Source organism: Prionailurus viverrinus, chromosome C1 (assembly GCF_022837055.1).
Source record: "Prionailurus viverrinus isolate Anna chromosome C1, UM_Priviv_1.0, whole genome shotgun sequence".
In the NCBI taxonomy this organism is placed as follows: Eukaryota; Metazoa; Chordata; class Mammalia; order Carnivora; family Felidae; genus Prionailurus; species Prionailurus viverrinus.
Genome location: NC_062568.1, coordinates 210319635 through 210337128, shown reverse-complemented (window position 1 = coordinate 210337128; position 17494 = coordinate 210319635). Strand labels below are relative to the sequence as shown.

At 64.4% G+C, this 17494-nt stretch overlaps 2 protein-coding genes across 10 annotated transcripts in view; one reads left to right on the top strand and one right to left on the bottom strand.

The window, feature by feature from the left end:
• The window catches only part of ESPN (espin), a 31818-nt gene extending 19786 nt beyond the window's left edge, over positions 1 to 12032 (top strand). For 2 of the 7 annotated variants that reach the window (XM_047871656.1, XM_047871654.1), the window contains exons 8-13: positions 1692 to 1853; positions 1944 to 2142; positions 3468 to 3494; positions 4671 to 4816; positions 4914 to 5177; positions 6886 to 9159. In XM_047871656.1, the coding sequence (XP_047727612.1) occupies positions 1692 to 1853; positions 1944 to 2142; positions 3468 to 3494; positions 4671 to 4816; positions 4914 to 5177; positions 6886 to 8706 (2619 nt within the window). In that variant the 3' untranslated portion in view covers positions 8707 to 9159. Of the gene's footprint in view, positions 1 to 1691; positions 2143 to 3467; positions 3495 to 4670; positions 4817 to 4913; positions 5178 to 6885; positions 9160 to 9667; positions 9748 to 9844; positions 9857 to 11123 lie in introns of those variants that run through there. The other 5 variants (XM_047871659.1, XM_047871660.1, XM_047871658.1 and 2 more) reach the window with 5 other exon arrangements.
• Positions 12033 to 12272: 240 nt separating this feature from the next.
• On the bottom strand, positions 12273 to 17494 carry TNFRSF25 (TNF receptor superfamily member 25). 3 transcript variants are annotated; one of them, XM_047871668.1, is made up of 10 exons: positions 16909 to 17494; positions 16033 to 16153; positions 15705 to 15839; positions 15171 to 15338; positions 14993 to 15071; positions 14200 to 14255; positions 13997 to 14104; positions 13750 to 13787; positions 13083 to 13257; positions 12273 to 12889 (listed from the first exon to the last, which is right to left on the bottom strand). In XM_047871668.1, the coding sequence occupies exons 1-10, from the start codon at positions 17170 to 17172 to the stop codon at positions 12558 to 12560; spliced, it is 1476 nt and encodes a 491-aa protein (XP_047727624.1). In that variant the 5' UTR covers positions 17173 to 17494; the 3' UTR covers positions 12273 to 12557. The 3 variants fall into 3 exon arrangements, with proteins under 3 accessions (XP_047727624.1, XP_047727625.1, XP_047727626.1); XM_047871669.1 differs by having other exon boundaries at positions 13750 to 13784; positions 16909 to 17350; XM_047871670.1 differs by lacking the exon at positions 16909 to 17494 and adding an exon at positions 16697 to 16898.

Sequence of the window (17494 nt, the reverse complement as noted above, 5' to 3'; positions counted from 1 at the left end):
GGGAGGGGAGGGGCAATTTCCACAGCGACTCCACCCTCCCCTCATGCCATCTGTGGCCAGGCTGTCAGTCGGGTTCCCCTTTCATCTCTGTGAGGTGGAGAGGGCCCAGGAGAGGACTGCAGAGGGCCAAGGGCGGGCGGACTTTCCTGGCCCGCCGTGTGGGCTCTGGCCAAAGCACAGCCTGTGCCCCCTCCACTCCCCTGAGCCCCAGGATCTTGAGGTCCCGTGCCCCTACCCGCTGTGTGCGTGCAGGGCCGCAGGCGACAGGCAGCTCCACAAAGGGCCCTTTGTGTGCCCACTGCGCCTGGCGCCCCCGCCTCCGCCCCCTGGGCCTGGCCGTTGCTTGACCGCCGCGGGAGCAGGGTCGCGGCATCCGCGCCTTGGGGCTGCAGGGGGCGCCGAGGGGCGGGCTGGCCCAGAAAACAAATCCTGTGGTGTCGGGTTTCCTGCAACGAGAGCCGGTTCGGGTGGGGCTTGGAGGTCCGGGGCCACCGCGGGGACGCACGGGCGGGGGGTGGGGGGGTGGATCAGGCGACAGCCCCCGCACAGGGACTCGGCCTTTGGCCCCGCCGCCCCATGTCCTTTTCCCTGGGCTAGGCTTAGCAGGGGGCAGCTGCGATGGGGCGGGCCACCGCGCTGTCATCCGAGCCCGCCTTGCCGCCCCTGAAACCCGAGGCTTAGGCGCGGGTGTCGGTGTCGCTTACGCGGATGTCGATGGTTTCCAGATGCGGGAGGGGAAGGGCGGGGGCGTGACCCGGAACCCGGGGGTACCAAACACCCGGGGCTCCACTGCTCGGGTGGCTCCCGCACTCCGGCCACGGGGTATGGAGGGGACAAGTTGGGGGGGGGGGTGAGGGCTGGAGTGCTCGACACCTAGCGGAGGGAGAGCGGAGCAGGGGCGGGGCCACATCTGGCTTACGGGGCAGGCGAGGTGCTGCGGCCGGTCGTGGCGACGCAGGTGGAGCCCCCGTGGCATCCCCCCTTGCTGGGAGTGGGTCGGCGCGGGATTGGCTGGCCCTGGGTGATGTCAGGGCGACAGAGCTCATAGGCGCTCTTGGGCGCGGGCGGGCAAGGGCTGGGCTGTAACCCGAGAGGAAGGATCAGGTGGCGCAGGTGTCGGGTCCATGCCGCCCCCGCCGCCAGGTGCACAGCGGGGGCCACCGGCACTGGCGCAGGTAGGAGCAGCCCCGGGACCGCGCGGCTTAGAGCCTTGGGCAACCAGGAGCCCAACAGGACAAGGGCTCTGAGAGGGCTCCCTCGGGGTCGGGGTCCCTGAAAGAGAGGGTTCGGCAGAGCCTTGGGGACGCGCAGGACGGCCGGGTAGCCAGGCGTGGGGTGAGGCAGAGGCCTTCGCGCTGGCTTAAACTGCGAGCTGCCCCTTCTCCGGCTCCCCCTGGCGACTGGGCTGGGTCAACCCGCCCCTGGTCCCGCCCCTTCTAGCCTCACTGGGGGCCCTTGTGGCCCTTGGCCTGCGCCCAGAACCCCTCCCTGGGGGGGCGACCGAGCCTGCCCTTCCCCGGGACCCTCGCCCCATCCCCGCTCGGAGGACCGGAGGGCCTGGGAACCCGGCTGCCTGCACCCCTCGACGGCCGCTGGCCATGAGCCCCGGGAAAGTGAAGAGCTGGGGGGGCGGGGCGTGGGAGGCCCCGGGGACCAGCGCCTGAAGCCCCTCCGCCGCTGTCTTCCCGCAGCTGAGCTCCCGCGACGGCCACAACGGGCTGCGGAGGCAGGACTCCAGCCGCAAGCCCCGCGCTTTCAGCAAGCAGCCCAGCACGGGGGACTACTACCGCCAGCTGGGCCGCTGTCCCGGGGAGCCGCTGGCCACACGCCCGGGCATGGCGCACAGCGAGGAGGTGCGTGCCTGCCAGCCCGCGCCCGCCGGCCGCCCGGGACCCGGCCCGGCCGCCCGCCTCTCACTCGCCAGCCCCTCCGCTCCCCCGCAGGCGGCGCTGCTCCCCGGGAACCACGTGCATAACGGCTGCGCCGCGGACCCCAAGGCGTCCAGGGAGCTGCCCCCGCCGCCCCCGCCGCCGCCGCCGCCCCTGCCGGAGGCCCATAGCTCGCCGCCGCCGGCTCCACCTCTGCCCTTCGAGGGCGCTGGCCCTGGCTGCGGGCAGCGTCGCTCCTCCTCGTCCACTGGCAGTGAGTAGGGGCGGGTTGAGGGGTGGGGGCGGTGCCGGCCCTGAAGGGGAGGGAAGCCTAGACATCGCTCGTTCCCCAGCTGCTGCTGCCGCCCTGGTGCTCCCTCCGTTCCGACTCGTTCTTCGTGCGGCAAGCCCCTACCCCAGTGAGGACCTCACCCTAAGAGGAGGCTCTGGGTTGCCTCAGTGTGATCTCAGCGCACCTCAGTGACCTCTCTGGGCCCGCGTCCCATGCAGCAGGGAAGGTCTCCCAGCTCTGGCGGCTGGTGTTTCTAATGGGCTGGTGCTAACTGGGCAGCTCTAAGTAGAACTGGATTCAAAGAGGCAGGGCCCAACCTTCGTCCTGCCCCTTCTCTATCCTGAGCTTCTCTTCTGCTCCTCACCCCTATCTCTTGTTCCTCCAAGCTAGCTAGCTTTTCTCAGATGCTTCAGGGGCTCTTCCTGGCCAGATACCCCAGAGGCCCCAGGCCAGCTACGACCCGGCTATGGGGACGAGGCCAGTGACCCATCATGCTCTGCCCTTTCCCTCCTGATGACCCCCATGGGCATCCTTTTAAGGTCTAGGCTGGTGAACAAGATTCCTGGCTTCTCTTCTGTGAGGTGGGGCAGTCTCTTGCATGCCAGGGCTCCTGCAAGGCCCAGGAGGTGGTGCCTCGTGTGCGTGTGTGTGTGCGTGCGTGTGCACGCGCACGCCTTCTTCACCCAGCCACTCAGTGCAGGGACCATGTTTAGTGACATCCAAAGCTTCATGTCCCTCACTAGGCGTGCAAGGGTATAACCGGGTCCAGGGTAGGGCCAGCCTGGGTTCCCTTCACATCCCTATGGAGCCTCAGCCCCTGCTGACCAGGGCCCATTGTAGCCTGTCCACCACCAGCTGAGCCTCCAGAAAGGGCCCTAGCTCTGGGGTTAGCTTTTTCTTTCTGGAGCAAGGCTGATGCTAGGAACGGAAGAAAAATAGACTTTGGGCTTCTCCAGAAACCCCTTCTCAGCAGAGCCTGGGCTGGGTGCCCTATCCCAACCCAATGCCAAGTTTGAGGCCCTTGCTGGGGGAACCAGGGCCAGTGGCAGCCCTACCCAGTCCTCAGGGACAGCAGTAAAGCCTGGAACTGGGTGGACCACCCTTGTGGAGCCCCAGAGCAGCCTGAGCCAGGGTCAGATGAGCTGGAAAATTCCTCCTCTCCTGTCTCCCCTCCTCTGCGTGTCTCCCTCCCCTCTTCCTGCCCTCCCTTCTCTATCCACACACACCCCCCCCCCCACTGTCCTAGCCTCACCCCGGCCTCCTCCTTGTCCTAACTTTGCTGTCACTTCTCTCCTCTCAATCCCTAGAAGTGAGAGTCCTGAGACACAGGAAGAGTGAGTAGCTGCGTGCGGGGCTCCTGGCTGAGGTGCGGGGCGGGGAACAAGGCACGCTCAGGGGAAGCAAGGCCAAGGACCTGGGGCTTTAAAAAAAAAAAGGAGGGGGCAGGGCCAGGGGCCGGCAGGCCAGGGGTCCTCCACACTACAGGTGGGGCCACTGGCCCCACAGCTACCTTCCTACCTCCACCACACCCACACACACACCCACAAATTCTACCCATGGCTTTCAGTTTTGCCCAAATAAATGAGCCTGTTGCCAGTGCCTGCCTGGCAGCTTTCCCTTTTACCCCTCCTGCTGCTCGCTCAGGGATCCCCAACCTGGGGAACCCAAGAGCTGTTGGCCTGTTTTGTTCCCCTCACCCAGCCCTCACCCCTCCCTGGGTCTCTAAAGACAGCCCTTCCCAAACCCCAGCCGCCTCCGCGGGCCTTGTCAGAAAATGCAAACTCCGTGCACCTGCCTATTTGCATGCTTTTCACCTGGCCCTTCTTCCTGGGTGACTTCACCCCGTATCCTTAGTAAAGGCTCCGCTTTCCTAGGTCCCCCAGAGCTGAGCAGCGCTTTGCTACACGACGGGCTTGCAACCAGTGTGTCTGCGTCCATGTCTGTCTGTCTGTCTGTGTGGGAGGTGGGGAGGGGACTGGCTTGGTTCTGGTATCCAGGGTCCTGAGCCCATATAGCCACGGAGGCCCCAGGCAACTCAGTCCAAGGGTCACTGAGCTTTGCTGATGCAGAGAGGGCTGGAGGGAGACTCCACCCTGGCTGGCAGAGCCAGGGAACCCAGGACAAAGGTCGGGTGGCTGGCCTTAGACAGGTAGTGTCTTAGAGCTGGTCAGTCAGTGTCCTGGGTGGAGACATTCGCTGGAGTCCCCAGGGCCGGCCCAAGAGCCAGCATGAACTCCCAGGGGCCTCCAGGCAGGGCCCCCATGCCCCGTGAGTAGGGCCGGGAAGATGGTGGGGCTCTGTGAGCTGTCAGCGGGGAGCCTGCCTCTGGGGTACCCAAGAGCCGCCCCCAGGGCCTGGGATCTGGAGAGCTGTCATCTGGGGCCCGGCCCCTCCCGACTTGGGGAGGGGGAGGCAGAGGGGCAGACTAGGGGCGGCGGGGATGCAGACCTCGCACCCCCCCCCCCCCCCCCCCCCGCTTGGCCAGCACCTCCTCTCCTGCCTCCGTGCAGGCACCAAGTCTTTCAACATGATGTCCCCGACGGGTGACAACTCGGAGCTACTGGCGGAGATCAAGGCCGGCAAGAGTCTGAAGCCGACGCCGCAGAGCAAGGGGCTGACCACGGTGTTCTCGGGCAGCGGGCAGCCGATCTCCCAGGTAGGCGGCTCGACAGGTACCCCGCCCCGCCCCCCCCGCCCCACCCCCGCCTCCCCCGTGCCGGCCGGTCACTCAGCCTCGCCGCCTCTCCCTGCAGCCCGAAGCGCCGCTGCCGCAGGCGTCGCCCGCGCCGTCCCGGGCCCGCAGCCCCACCCCGCCGGCCGTGGGGCCCCAGCCACTGCTCAACGGCAGCGTGGCGCCGGCGCCGCCCGCCACCCCGGCGCCAGGCGTGCAGCTCGACGTGGAGGCGCTCATCCCCACGCACGATGAGCAGGGCCGGCCCATCCCCGAGTGGAAGCGCCAAGTGATGGTGCGCAAGCTGCAGCTGAAGATGCAGGAGGAGGAGGAGCAGAGACGGAAGGTGGGTGGGGCGGGGCTGCTGCGCCCGGGCCCATCCCCCACATCGCCGCCCGGCCTGCGGGGGCCTTTCCACCTCAGGCGGCTCCCGTTGTCCTTGGGGGGCGGGAAGCAGGGTTGGAGGACCTCCCCTGCCCTGGGGACTGTCCTTCCGTGAGACGGGCAAAGCTCATCAAACGCGAATGTGCTTCACGTCGCCCGGGATCTTGTAAAAATGCCGATTCTGATTCAGGAGCTGTGGGTGGGGTTGAGACTCTGCGTGTCTGGGAAGCTCCTGGTGAGACTGACCTGCTGGTCCAGGGACCGCCCTCTGCGTGGCCAACGGGCTTTGGGCTGCAGTCAGACTGGCCTGGGCCCTTTCCTGCACCGCCACTTTCCAGCCTTCGAGACCGAGCCTCATCCAGCCTCAGTTTTCTTATCTGTCAGATGATTGACCGTCTTTGGCTGGCAGGGTGGTTTGCCACTGACCGGCTCAGCACGTGTTTCCTGGGTGCTGTGTTCTGTGCGCTGTTGTAGCCTCTAGGGATTCTTGATGAATATCTCAAGGCCTTTTCAAAGGTGGCTTTGGGGGGTGGGGCGGGAGGGGGTCAACCAACAAGCAAACACAGCATCTCAGTAGAGAGATAAGTGCCCCCAAGAATACAAAACAAGGTAACATGAGAGCCTGAGTGAGCAGGGAAGCCAGGGACGGGGCTGTTAACAACACTGCCCTCACTGGGATGGGGCATGCAGAGGCCTGGGGCTGCCCTGCACCCACCGTCCTATTTGGGGTGGGGCCAGTGTTATGAAGGAGGAAGTGAAGTCCAAGGTGGACTTGGAAGATGAGCGAGAGGTGGGCTGGGAACAGAGTGGGGCAAAGAGCAGGCTCAGTGACTGTCCTGTCAGTACAGGGGCGGAGCTGGAGAGATCAGTGGGGGCAGATCACCAAGTCCTGGCCTTGAAGAAAATGGACTTTCTCCTGCAGCAGTAGAGAGCCTGGGAGAGGGGTTAAGTGAGGGAATTAGCATCATCCTGTGTGTCTGTGAGGGAACGGATTGATTGTAGTGGGTCAAGATGAACCGGGAGGATGTGAGGACGACCCCCCCCCCCCCCCAGCCCAGGCTGCAGAAGCCCAGCACTAAAGTGAGGAATGAATGAAACTCTCAGAAGTTCCTGGCACACCTAGCTCATAAAATTATCATCCCTAGTGCCGGGGACAAGGGGTGAGAGCTGAGGCTTCAAGCTGGTTCAGCAGTAAAACACTGGCAGCGTGCACAGGGAGGGCTCGGGCTGTGGGGACAGCTGACAAGAGGTCATCAGTATGCGCGAGGTCCCTCTGGGATGTGGCCTCCAAACAGCAGCCCTGAGATGGGGTGGGAAAGGGCAGCCTGGCGTCGCAGCTTCAACGCCTTTTGCATGTTCCTTCGGTGGTGTAATGAGCAACCAAGCCAGGTGTGGAGACTCCCTCTGCCCGCTCAGTCTCTGCAACAGCGCCCAACGACCCCGCCAGCGACCAAAGTGGACACTGCCCAGCGCCCGGAGTAGCGGCCTGGGCCGAAGTCTCGCCCCAGTGTAATCACCCGCCGGCCGGGCGTGGCCCATCCCTGCCAACAGAGCCCCGCGGAGCCATTACACCACCCAGGACATGCAAAGGGCGCCCCCCGGCGGCCGCTGCGGGAGCCGGGCCAGAGGGAGACGCGCCTCCCTCCCCTCTCTTGTCTTCCCCGCCTTAGCTGACGTCCGCCAGCTCATGCTGCTACCCCCGCGAGGGCTGGAGGTACTCCAGCGCGCACAACGCCATCCTCGGGCCCTTCGGCGAGCTCATGACCGAAGCCGACATCCTCCGCATCGAGCAGCAAATCGAGAACCTGCAGGTGTTGCACAAGGCGCAGAAGCTGGAGGCGCGCCTGGAGCAGCTGGAGCTGGAGTTGGAGCAGCTGCTGCCGATTTCGGCCGCCCTTTCCGCGCCGCGCTTCACCGTCGATCCGCGCCGCATGCACGGCCGCGCAGCCAGTCTGCCTGCCTGGTGCAGCAAGATCTCCACGCTCCTCAAGAGCATGGCCACGCTGCTGGCCGCGCTGGGCGGCCGGCCCGCGCACCTGGCCGAGCTGCTGGCCGCCGACACCGGCCAGCCGCTGGCACCGCTGCCCGACGCGCCCTGGCGGCCGGGTCCGCTCTGCCTCGGCCGCTCGCACTCGCTCAGCTGGTGTCGCGAGGCCGTGGCGCGCGAGATCCTCGAGTGCGGCGTCTCCGTGCAGCATCTCCGCGCCGTCTACGAGCTACGCGCCCAGGGCTCGGCGCCCGCGCGCGGCTCGCGCCGCAAGCTCTCGCTTCCCGCCGCCGCCTCGGGCCGAGAGCCCATCCTCGAGGAGGACTACGTGGCCGCCGGCGCCGGGGAGCCAAGCGCCCCGGTCGCCAACGGCTTGCCGGCCCCCTGGGACTCCGTGGGCGCGCTGGGCCCGCCCGACGCGCCGGACCACCAGGCGGCGCTGCCCGAGCCCCAGCAGCTGGCGCGCCAGCCGTCGCTCTCCACCGAGCTGCGCGGCGTCCAGGACTACATAGATATGCGCAAGGAGCGCATCGTCTACCTCTTCCTGGAGCACTGGCGCAAGTGGACCTTCCGCGGCCCCCGGCGCCACGCCCAGGCGCGCCTGCGCAGACTGCTGCCCCGCGTGGTGGCCGCCGGCACGGGCCCCGGCCCCGAGGCCGCCGACGCTCTCCAGCCGCCGGCCGGCGACGGCCCGGATGCGCGGCTGCTGCGCCTGCTGAAGCAGCGGCAGGTGGTGGGCAAGCTGCTGGGCCACTGGCGGAGCCTGCTGCGGCAGGTGCCGGTACGTCCTTCGTGTGGCTCGGGCCTGGCTCACGGCCTGTACTGGCCCGAACACTTTCTGCCGCCCCTGGACGGCGGCGCGCCCCCGCGCTACGACAGCCTCACGCTCGACCTCTTCATGCTCGGCTACTTCCAGCTGCTGGAGATGGGCCTGAGCCGCGAGGAGCGCAAGTTCCGCCACCTGCTGTGCTACGAGATGTTCGACCGGCTGGGCAGCCACCCGTGGGAGCTCATCCGCCTCTTCCACCGCGTGGTGCTCGAGGAGGTGGAGGCTGGCCGACGAACCTGGAGCGACGGCTTCGAGGACCTCAGGCGCCAGTTCTTTGGAGACAGCCCGGAGGCTGAGCCAGCCCGGGAAGAAGAAGCGGAGAAGGAGCAAGAAGAGAAAAAAGAAGAGGAGGAGGAGGGGGAGGCGGCGGCGGAGGAGGAGGGGGAGGCGGCGGAGGAGGAGGGAGAGCCGGCAGAAAAGGTCCCTCCGGGTCAAACGGTGGACTGGCCAGAGGGGCAGCCCGAGGCCCCAGCTCCTGCGCCGCAGCCCCCCAGCCCCCCTCCGCCAGCCGCGCCTCCCCCGACGTGGGACCCTCCTGGTTCCGAAGCCCCTGTCGAAGACCCCCTGGAGCTGGTGTCTGAGATGGGCGAGTTCAGCAACGAGGACATCTGCCGCTACATCGACCGCAGCTTCTCCTTCTGGAAGGAGAAGGAGGCAGAGCTTTTTGACATCTGAGCGGCAGAAATCGGAATTTCCCCCTCAAGCATCTTAACCCAGGCTTGGATGCCCGTCTGATGCCCTCTGGAGGCCAGAAGCCCACAGGAAAAACCCAGAAGCCAGCAGGGTGGCCTTGGAAAACCCGGAGTATCCAGGACCAGTCTGCCAGAGCCTTTGAAGCCCACTGTGACCAGATGTGGGGCAGTGGCTGCAGTGGGCAGGGCACAGGGCAAACCAGGTGTTCCCCTCTGGGCCTACAGTCTCGCCCGGCTCTGCATGGGAGGCAGGTAGAAGAAGCCGCCCCTCTGAGTGAGGGACCGTGGGTCCCCCCTGGGGCAGTGTGGCTCTCCTCTCTTTGGTTTTGCACTGGAATTCACAGCTACTTCTTTGAGGTCAAGGGAGCCACATGTGTAGTGTTCGTGTGACGTGTTCTCCTGTGTAACATCCACGTAATAAAACTCTTTGCTGTAAGCTGCCTGTGTTGGATGCCCGCCTCCGCCCCTGCCAAGTCGATGCAGCCACACAGTTGTAGAGGTAGTGTCTACTCCACTTGGGAACAGGACGTGCATAGGCCAGGGGGTCCTTCGCAGTGGAGGCCAGCTTGAGCCCCTCCGAGCTGGCTGGATCTGTGGGGGCCCAAGTATGGGTCTGCCCAGAGAGTCGAGGTCAGGGCCCTGGAGCCATCCGTCAGCCTGCCCTAGTGGGAAATCTCATTCTCTGCTCCTTTCCTGCACCTTAGCTCTGACCTGTCTGGCACCACCTCTAGAACACAGGGGGCCTGAGTTATGAGGGGGCAGAGCACAGGAGGCCCCCTCTAAGGGGGTCGTGGCCAGGCACCTTCATCTATTTGCTCTGTAGAAGGACGTCTGTATCCCATTGTCCCTGACTAGCGCGGGTCCCCCGGGGTTGGGGGTGCACCTCCCCCCAAACCCCACCTCCCAGCGCATGCTGGTCCTGAAGTTCTGTGCTTGTGTTTCAGGAGGAAGAGGAGGAGGCCCGGCTGGCCAGCATGCCTGCCTGGAGGCGAGACCTCCTGCGGAAGAAGCTAGAAGAGGAGAGGTGAGCCGGGGGACCGGAAGCTTCAGGGCCTGGTAGGGTGTCTTGATCACGCCCCTGAGGTGGTGGCACCAAATAATGCTGTCTCTTTTTCCTCTAGGGAGCAGAAGCGGTGAGTGTGGGCCGACCTGCTGCCCCTCCCTGGCTTAGGCACAGTCCTTTTGCCCCTTCATCCAGCCCCATCTTGAGCACACCCCCTTGTCTGGTTTGTAGCACAATCTCTCTGCTCCCACTAATGCCACCAGACTCTTCTCCCCCAGCAACTTAGCCCCTGCCCCAAAGTCTAGATCTTCTGCCCTGATAACCTCGGCCTGGATTACCGAGCCCCTCGTCTCCCACTAACCTAGCCTTCAGTTATAACCCAACTTCAGTACCAATAACCTTGACCTCTGTCCCGCAAAGCGTGGTTTCTGCCCAGTAATCTAGCCCAGTGCTTACAGAAATATAACACGAGCCACTGTGCAAAGTTTTCTAGTAGGCACTTTGAAAAAATAAAAAGGTAAAGGTGAATTTAACATTTACATTTTACTTAGCCCAAAATATCCAAATAGTATTTCAATATGTAACCAGTGTAAAAGTCATTAGCGAGATGTGTCACAACTTTTAAAAAGCAGTCTTCGTGATGCCGTGCGCATTTTACACGTATCCTGCATCTCAGGTCTGACACTTCAGATGCTTAGTAACCACCTGAGTTTAGTGGCTGCCTTGTCAGCAGCACAGCTCTAGCCCCTATTTTATTTTTTATTTTATTTTTTTAAACGTTTTTATTTATTTTTGAGACAGAGCATGAACGGGGTAGGGGCAGAGAGAGAGGGAGACACAGAATCTGAAACAGGCTCCAGGCTCTGAGCTGTCAGCACAGAGCCGGACGCGGGGCTCGAACTCACGGACCGCGAGATCATGACCTGAGCCGAAGTCTGACGCTTAACCAACTGAGCCACCCAGGCGCCCCTCTAGCCCCTATTTTATAATAACCGTCCCTAATTAGCCACCACTGCCTCCCACTAATGTGGTCCCTCCTACTTGGGTCCTGCCCCCAGGACACTCCCCGCTCACCCTCTGCCACACTTCTGACCCAGCACCCCTGTTTCCAGTAATACCCCAGCCAGAAATAACTCAGCCACAGCCTCTCCCTCACCCAGCTCCTATGTGTGCCCCCGTGACTCCAGTCTGCCCCCAACCAAGCCCCTCCCTGTTCCCACCCTATCCTTGTGGCTCCTGACCCGACCCCAGTCCCCAGTCCCCCAGCCCTTCTGCCCCTAGAACCCATTGCCCTGGCCACCCAGCCCCTGCCCCCAGTAACGCCTTACTTGCCCCTCACGGTGCCTGGCCCACCGTCTCACGCTTGCCCGCGGCTCTGCCCCCCGCCCCATGCCTAGGAAAGAGGAGGAGCGACAGAAGCAGGAGGAGTTGCAGCGAGAGAAAGAGCAGTCGGAGAAGCTGCGGACGCTGGGCTACGACGAGAGCAAGCTGGCGCCCTGGCAGCGACAGATCATCCTGAAGAAGGGGGACATCGCTAAGTACTAGGTGCCGCCCTCCTGCTCGCAGCCTCGTGAGCTCTGGGGGCCCCAGTCTCCGCCCCGGCCTGCCCGGCTCCGGCGGAAAGGGCTGGGAGCCGCGCTGCCTTTCCCCTCCCGCGCTGGAACCTCTCCCTGACCCCGCTCCGGCCCCCGCATGCCCAGCCCGGGGCGCCGCTGGAACGCGCCCGCCGCCGTCGCCCAGGAAAAGTGCCCAAGCAAGCTGTTGACGCAAAAAGATGCTGCTTATTTGCATGCCTATTTACATATATTTGCATGTTCGGTGGAGGTCGCGCAGAGCGCTCCCCAGCCCCGTGGGTGGCGACCTTGTTTTCCTGCGGGGCGCGCGCCCGGCCGCAGCCCCCTCCCCCGCACCCCGGAACCCACGCGGCGGGCGCATCCTGGGCGGAGGCAGGCCCCGCGCTCGGGGAAGGGGTTTTCCTCCCGTCGTGACCCAGATCTGCACCCGGCCCGCATTTCCCATCCCCGCCGAGGGTTTCCTCTCAGTCATTTGTTTACCAGAAACGATGAAACCGGCAACCTGCCCGTCGGGACCGAGTTGCCGCTCCGGGGGCCCAACCTCTGCCTCCCCCCCCAGCCCCTCCCCCTGGTGAAGTCCGCGCCCCCCTCCCCCCCGGGTCCCACGATTCCCAGACCCTTTCATGACGCTGGTGGCGTGAGTGCGAGGCAAGGGTCCCTGCGCTTGTGTCTCCACCTGCTTCCTCCCCGTCCCCGCCATCCCGCACCCCCATTAAAGCTCTCTCAGCCGCCGCGGCTGACGTGCACTCTCTCGCGCTGTCGCCACGACTTCCTCTCTCCGTCGGGTAACTAGGCCGCGGCCGGGCGGGAGCGGGGCGCGGGGGCGGCCTGGGCGCCAGGGGCCACACTGGGTTCCACCGTGGGTCCCCGACCCTGGGGCGCTAGGACTTCCGGGCCTTTCGACGACGCCCCCCAGGAAACGAAGCCGGGGCCACTTAACACCACAGCCCCTCGGAAACACCAAGCAGTAGCTTTTCTTCACAGATTTAATACCCAGGCCTCGGCCAAAGTCGGGCCAAGACACTGCTGAGCCACCTCCTGCCCCCTCCCGATATCCGTCGATGCCGCTTGGCCTCAACCAGAACCCCAGGGGGCGCGCGGCAGGGAGGGCGGCTGGCGCTGCTACGCAGGGCCGTGCCAGGAGCTTATTAAGTGACATAAGATGTCTACACGCATAAGTAACCGTACTTAGGGCTTCTGCAAGGGCCGCCAGAGCCCAGAGGCGCCCGGGGTGGGCCCCCCCTCCCCGCCCCCGCGTCACGGGCCGCGCTGCAGGCGGCTGCGCAGGTCCTCGGCGCAGCCGTCCAGTCCCATGCGCTCCAGCGCCGCGTAGACGGCGCCCAAGCCGGCGGGCTGTTGCTGACGCCAGCGCTTGAGCATCTCGTACTGCTGGTCGCGGAAGCGGCCGATTTCCACCTCCACGGCCTCGATCTCCGCTTCGCGCAGCCCCAGTGTGCGCACGAACTCCTTCCAGCGCCGCGCGGGCACCGCGTCCATCACGTCGTAGAGCTGCGGGCCCGGCTGGAGCGTGGCTGCCGCGGAGCCCGCAGGGGGCGCTGGCGAAGGCGTGGGCATGGGCGGCGGCGGGTCTGGGGACGGGCCAGAGAGAGTCGGTGGGGAACAAGAACGGAGGCCAGAGGCGGGACCACGGGCAGAGCGGGGGGACCAGGGGGGTGCACCCCGTCCGCCTGGGACGGGAAGTGGGCAGGTGGTGCCTCAGGAAACCATTACTTCTCATCTTAGGCTCAGGAGAATGGGGTGAAGGCCAGTGAGGTCTCTTACCGAGGGCTCTGCTGCGCAGCTGGTCCCAGGACCACGTCACCTCCGCGCAGGGCGCCTCCTGGTTCTGAGGGGAGCCAAGGGCCCAGCCATTGCCTACCAAATGCGTGGCGCGGACCTTCTCGATACTGCTGGCTGGAGCTAGAAGGGTGCTGTCCCTGGGTGAGAGGTGGGTGGCCTGGAAGCCAAGAGAGGCCCCAGGTCAGCCTGGGGTCACCCCTTCCTGGGGTCTCTGGCTGGGAGTAGCCATTCCCTGGATCAGTCAGCATTCTTGAAGGCTGCCTCCCGAAGTCCCCCCTCATCTCTCACTGGGTGGCCCAGAAGAACTATTTCCTCTGCCTGAAATAACCCTGTCCTGGTTGCCCTCCCCTGTGGCCCCAACCCTGCCGGAGGCCTCCCTATGGTGACACTCATCTCACTGAACTGTCTTCTGTTTACCTGTCTGGATCCCACCAGACTGAAAGCCACTTAGAGACAGGTGCCTTGCTGCTCTCATTCACCGACTACTCAGGGAATTCACATGTGTTCATTAGGCCTACTCTGTGCCTGCCAGCCACCGTGCCCCGTGTGGGGGACCAAGAGTTATAATACGGCCCAGCCTCTCAGCTCCAGAAGGCTGAGGCCTGGGTTCTTGCTCACTCTCTTCCCTGAATATTATTAATATTCTTACCTGCAGGGGAGTCAGGGCCTCCAACCCAGCTTCATCTGCTGAGAGACAAGAGCATCTCATCAGCAACCAGGCAAGACTCCTAGACCTGGGTGCTGGTCCAGCTCCTCTTGGGTTCCTGTGCCACCCCTGCCCCCAGCACTCTCTCCCTCAGTTTCCCCCCTCTGCATCAGGGGTGAGTGGGCTCTGGGCTACCCATGCTAACCCGATGCCCCTAGAAATGTGCATGCGTGCACGTGCGTGTACTTACTAGGAACCGTGGGCTTGCAAGGCTGGCAGCGGTGGTATGTGTAGGTCAGGGTGGCACCGAGCAGGAGTGGGACCACCAGGCCAGCCAGGAGCACCTGCACCCAGAACACTGAAAGAACAGCCGGTGAGTGGTGGATAGGAGCCACACCCCAGCCTCCCCAACCATCCCAATAATCCTGCCCAAATTCCCAGCACACCACCTACTCTGCCTCCAGCCACAGACAGTCACACAGGGCTCAGGACAGCTCCCGAGGGTGCTCCTGCAAGAAGAGGGGGTGGGGTGGGGGGCGTGAGGGAGTAGACACCAGGAGAGGTTACCCGTCCTCTCCATCCTGGAGGCCCTGCCCTCCCCAGGTCTCTTCCCTGGGCACCACAGTACCCTGGAATGTTCCCAAAGGACTGCTGAAACTTCACTGGTGTCCCCAGAAACAAGAGCAGCAACCGCTATTTATGGAGCTTTTTCTAGACTAGATTGAGGGTTACTAGAATGTCAGCTCCATGAGGACCAGGATTTGCCTACATTGTTCCCTGTTGGATCCCCAGCACCTAGAACATCTCTGGAAAATAGTAGATGCTTAATAAACACTTGCAGAGCAAATGAATGGATAAAGTGCTTTACCCCTTAACCTGTGCCCCAGGGGTGGGGGGGCAGAACCTGCTAACATCGTCACATGGAGAAGCCACAGATCGGAGTGGTGACGTCACTTGCCCAAGATCTCCCAGAGAATGAGTGGCAGATCATAGTTTTGAAATTGTATCAACTTGACTCTCTATAAACGGCCAAATCCTATGCTTCCTTAACCTACAGCTGGAAAGATTACTAAAGGACACAACCCCTTATTTATCTGGCATAAGGTGAATGCAGATTTCCCTTCAGTATCCAATGTCTGCCTGAAATGGCACCCACCCACCACAGGACCGAGCTCCCTCCACCTTCCCGGGATCCCCACTCTGCTCCCAGAACCCCCTCCCTGTCCCAGGGCAGCCAGGACATTACGTGGGGCAGGACACACAGCTGTTGCCATATTCATAGAAGCCAGGCAGGCAGGTCCCACAGTCGGTGTCTCTGACGGAACCTGCAGTCCAGGAGATGGCTTGTGTGTCAGGAAGGGAGAGCGGGAGTTAGGGAGAGGGGGGGTGTGGAGGGGTAGACAGCCCAGAGCGGGAGTACTCACAGGGCACCCGTGTGTGGCGGTGCAGGGCCCTGCAGTCTGAGCACGGGTGGCAGCGGAAGGGGGAGCCGTCCCTGCAGGACTTGACCAAGCACTCGGGGAACCAGCCCGGGTCACAGCCACAGTGGGCATCTGCCACTGCTGAGCAGTTCGTCAGGGCCACCTGGGAAACTGGCAAGAGTGTTCAGGGAGATGGGGAGAGTGGAGGCCATCAGGGCCGGAGACCCCCCGCGGGGACCCCGGGCAGATCCCCTGGAGAATGGAGATGGGGGCAGCCCAAGACGGGGCCACCCCCAAAGGGAGAGGAGCATGGAGATCGCCCCAGATCAGAGGCTGAGGCATATATGGAGATGGGAGGGTCATCAGGAAGTGAGGGGGCAAGGGAATCCTAGGGTGGGATCGAGGGGAGAGGGGCCTGGGATGGGTGGACACAGGGCTGTCGCACCAGAGGTTAAGCCCAAGCCAGCCACCTCCTTCAGAAACAGCCTGGCCATGGCCTGTCCTCAGGAGTCCCCCACTGAGCACTAGGTCCCTCACCCTCTTCATCACAGGCCTGGCAGCGGGTACAGCGGGTCTCATGGTGGTTCTCCCGGGCCAGGAAGGTGCCGCGGGGGCACGGGAGGCAGGTAGAGGCACCGCAAGGCTTTGGGCAGGGGGCCTTCAGGTAGTGCCCTGTGGAAACCAGACCCGGGTCAGACAGTCAAAGGGGGTTCCTTCTTTCCCCTCCCTCCTCTCCTATCTCTGGCTCCCTACTTCCTCCCCACCCCTGCCCACCTCCCCTGTCTCCTGACCCCGCCTGAACCCCATCTCCCTCTGTCTGCCCTCACTTCCCCTCCACATCCCTCCCACCCCTTCGGCTGCTCACCGGCTGGACAGCCCTTGCAACAGAACAGACCGCTCCTCTTCTGGAAGTTGGAGGCACAGTCACACTTTGGACTGGGTGTGCCGCCCTGGCCCTGGGCGCCCAGCAGCGCAAGGAGCAGGACCTGGAAGACAGGTGGCTGTTGGTTGTGACAGGGCTGGCCGTGCGGGCCCTCCCCGGCCTCCCCCCCTTCCGAGCCCCCCACCGCGTTTGCCCTCAGAGAGGCCCTCTTCTCAGGTTCTTGGGCGGGAGGTGCCATGGATGTGGGGTAAGATGAGCTTCCCTCCCCCCGGTGCACAGAGCAGGCTCGAGAGAGGCAGAGCGAGGTCTCCAGCCAGCTCCCCCCACACGTTTCCCTCTGCCAGGGCACCAGGGCAGGCACCGGGGGGCCCCGTCCCCACTCCTGGTTTGTGTAAGGTGGAGGACCCGGATCCTTCTCTGCCTGGGGCCCCTAGACCCTTCTGGCCCCCGGGGCGGGGGTTTCCTCTCAGCGGAAGGGCCCCGCCCGGCTATGGCTCTAACTAGCGGAGTCTCTAAGTGGAGAGGGGTTGGTGGTGGTGCTGGCACACTTCCCCGCGAAGTGGGGCCCCATCGTTCTTAGCGCAGCGACCCAGGCCTGAGGTCAGGCTCCAGGCTGCCCGCCCCCCTCCACCGTGCTCCCACTCACCGCAGCCACCGCTGCCGTGCAGCCCCCCAGCCGCAACTCCATGGCTCCTGGCGCCTTGCTGGGCCCTCGGATGACAGGCGTGCGCCAGCCCGGGGGCTTCCCCCGCTCCGCCCGCTCTGCCCCAAGCCAGCCCCGGGGGAGCCCGCCTCAGGGGTGGGGGCCAGGGCGGGGCCCCCAGCCCACGCAGCCTGCCCCTGCGCACCTGAGCTCACCTGAGGTGGCCTGGGGGCAGCAAGGCGTACACAGGACAGGGCAGCATCCAGGTCCCCCGCCCCCCCCGCCTGGGTTCTGGCCCCGGCCCTGAGACTACAACTTCCAGGTGAAGTGACTTCCCTCCTTCGGGCCTCAGAGCCCTCCCTCAGCCATGAGAGGTTGGGCCACAGCGACAGCGACGCAGCTGGGAGATCCAGCCTCCCCAATACTGCCTGGGTGTGGGTACAGGGGCCCCGCCCCTGCAGGGGAGTCCCAGCGGGCATTCTCAGTAGAGCCTGAGACGCATCGCCCGCCCTGGCATAAGTTTACGGGGACCACCCAGGGCAGGGCCCGTGAGGGACCTCGTGGGAGGGAGAACTTCATGGGGTATCCTGGGTAGCCCTTGTGGCTGAGGCAGGGGATGGGGGGTGATCTTGGGGGTGCTGGTCTGGTCACCTCTGCCCTGTTAATTCACTAATGCTTCTCCACAGTCTCCTCCGGGGGTGCCCTACCACAGACAGAGGGCGACAGGAGTGAGAGCCCCCTGCCCCCTGGCTCAAGTGCACCTGAGTCAGGAAAGGGGCTGGTTCCAAAAGCAAAGAACTT

Excerpts from the sequence above, each read along its gene's own strand:
- TNFRSF25 (XM_047871668.1), bottom strand. The coding sequence starts at position 17,172 with ATGCCCGCTGGGACTCCCCTGCAGGGGCGGGGCCCCTGTACCCACACC. Across the intron at positions 14,256-14,992 it reads AGCTGTGTGTCCTGCCCCAC|GAGCACCCTCGGGAGCTGTC; the intron begins GTAATGTCCTGG and ends CTCTTCTTGCAG. Across the intron at positions 13,788-13,996 it reads TTGCAAGCCCACGGTTCCTA|CAGATGAAGCTGGGTTGGAG; the intron begins GTAAGTACACGC and ends CTTGTCTCTCAG.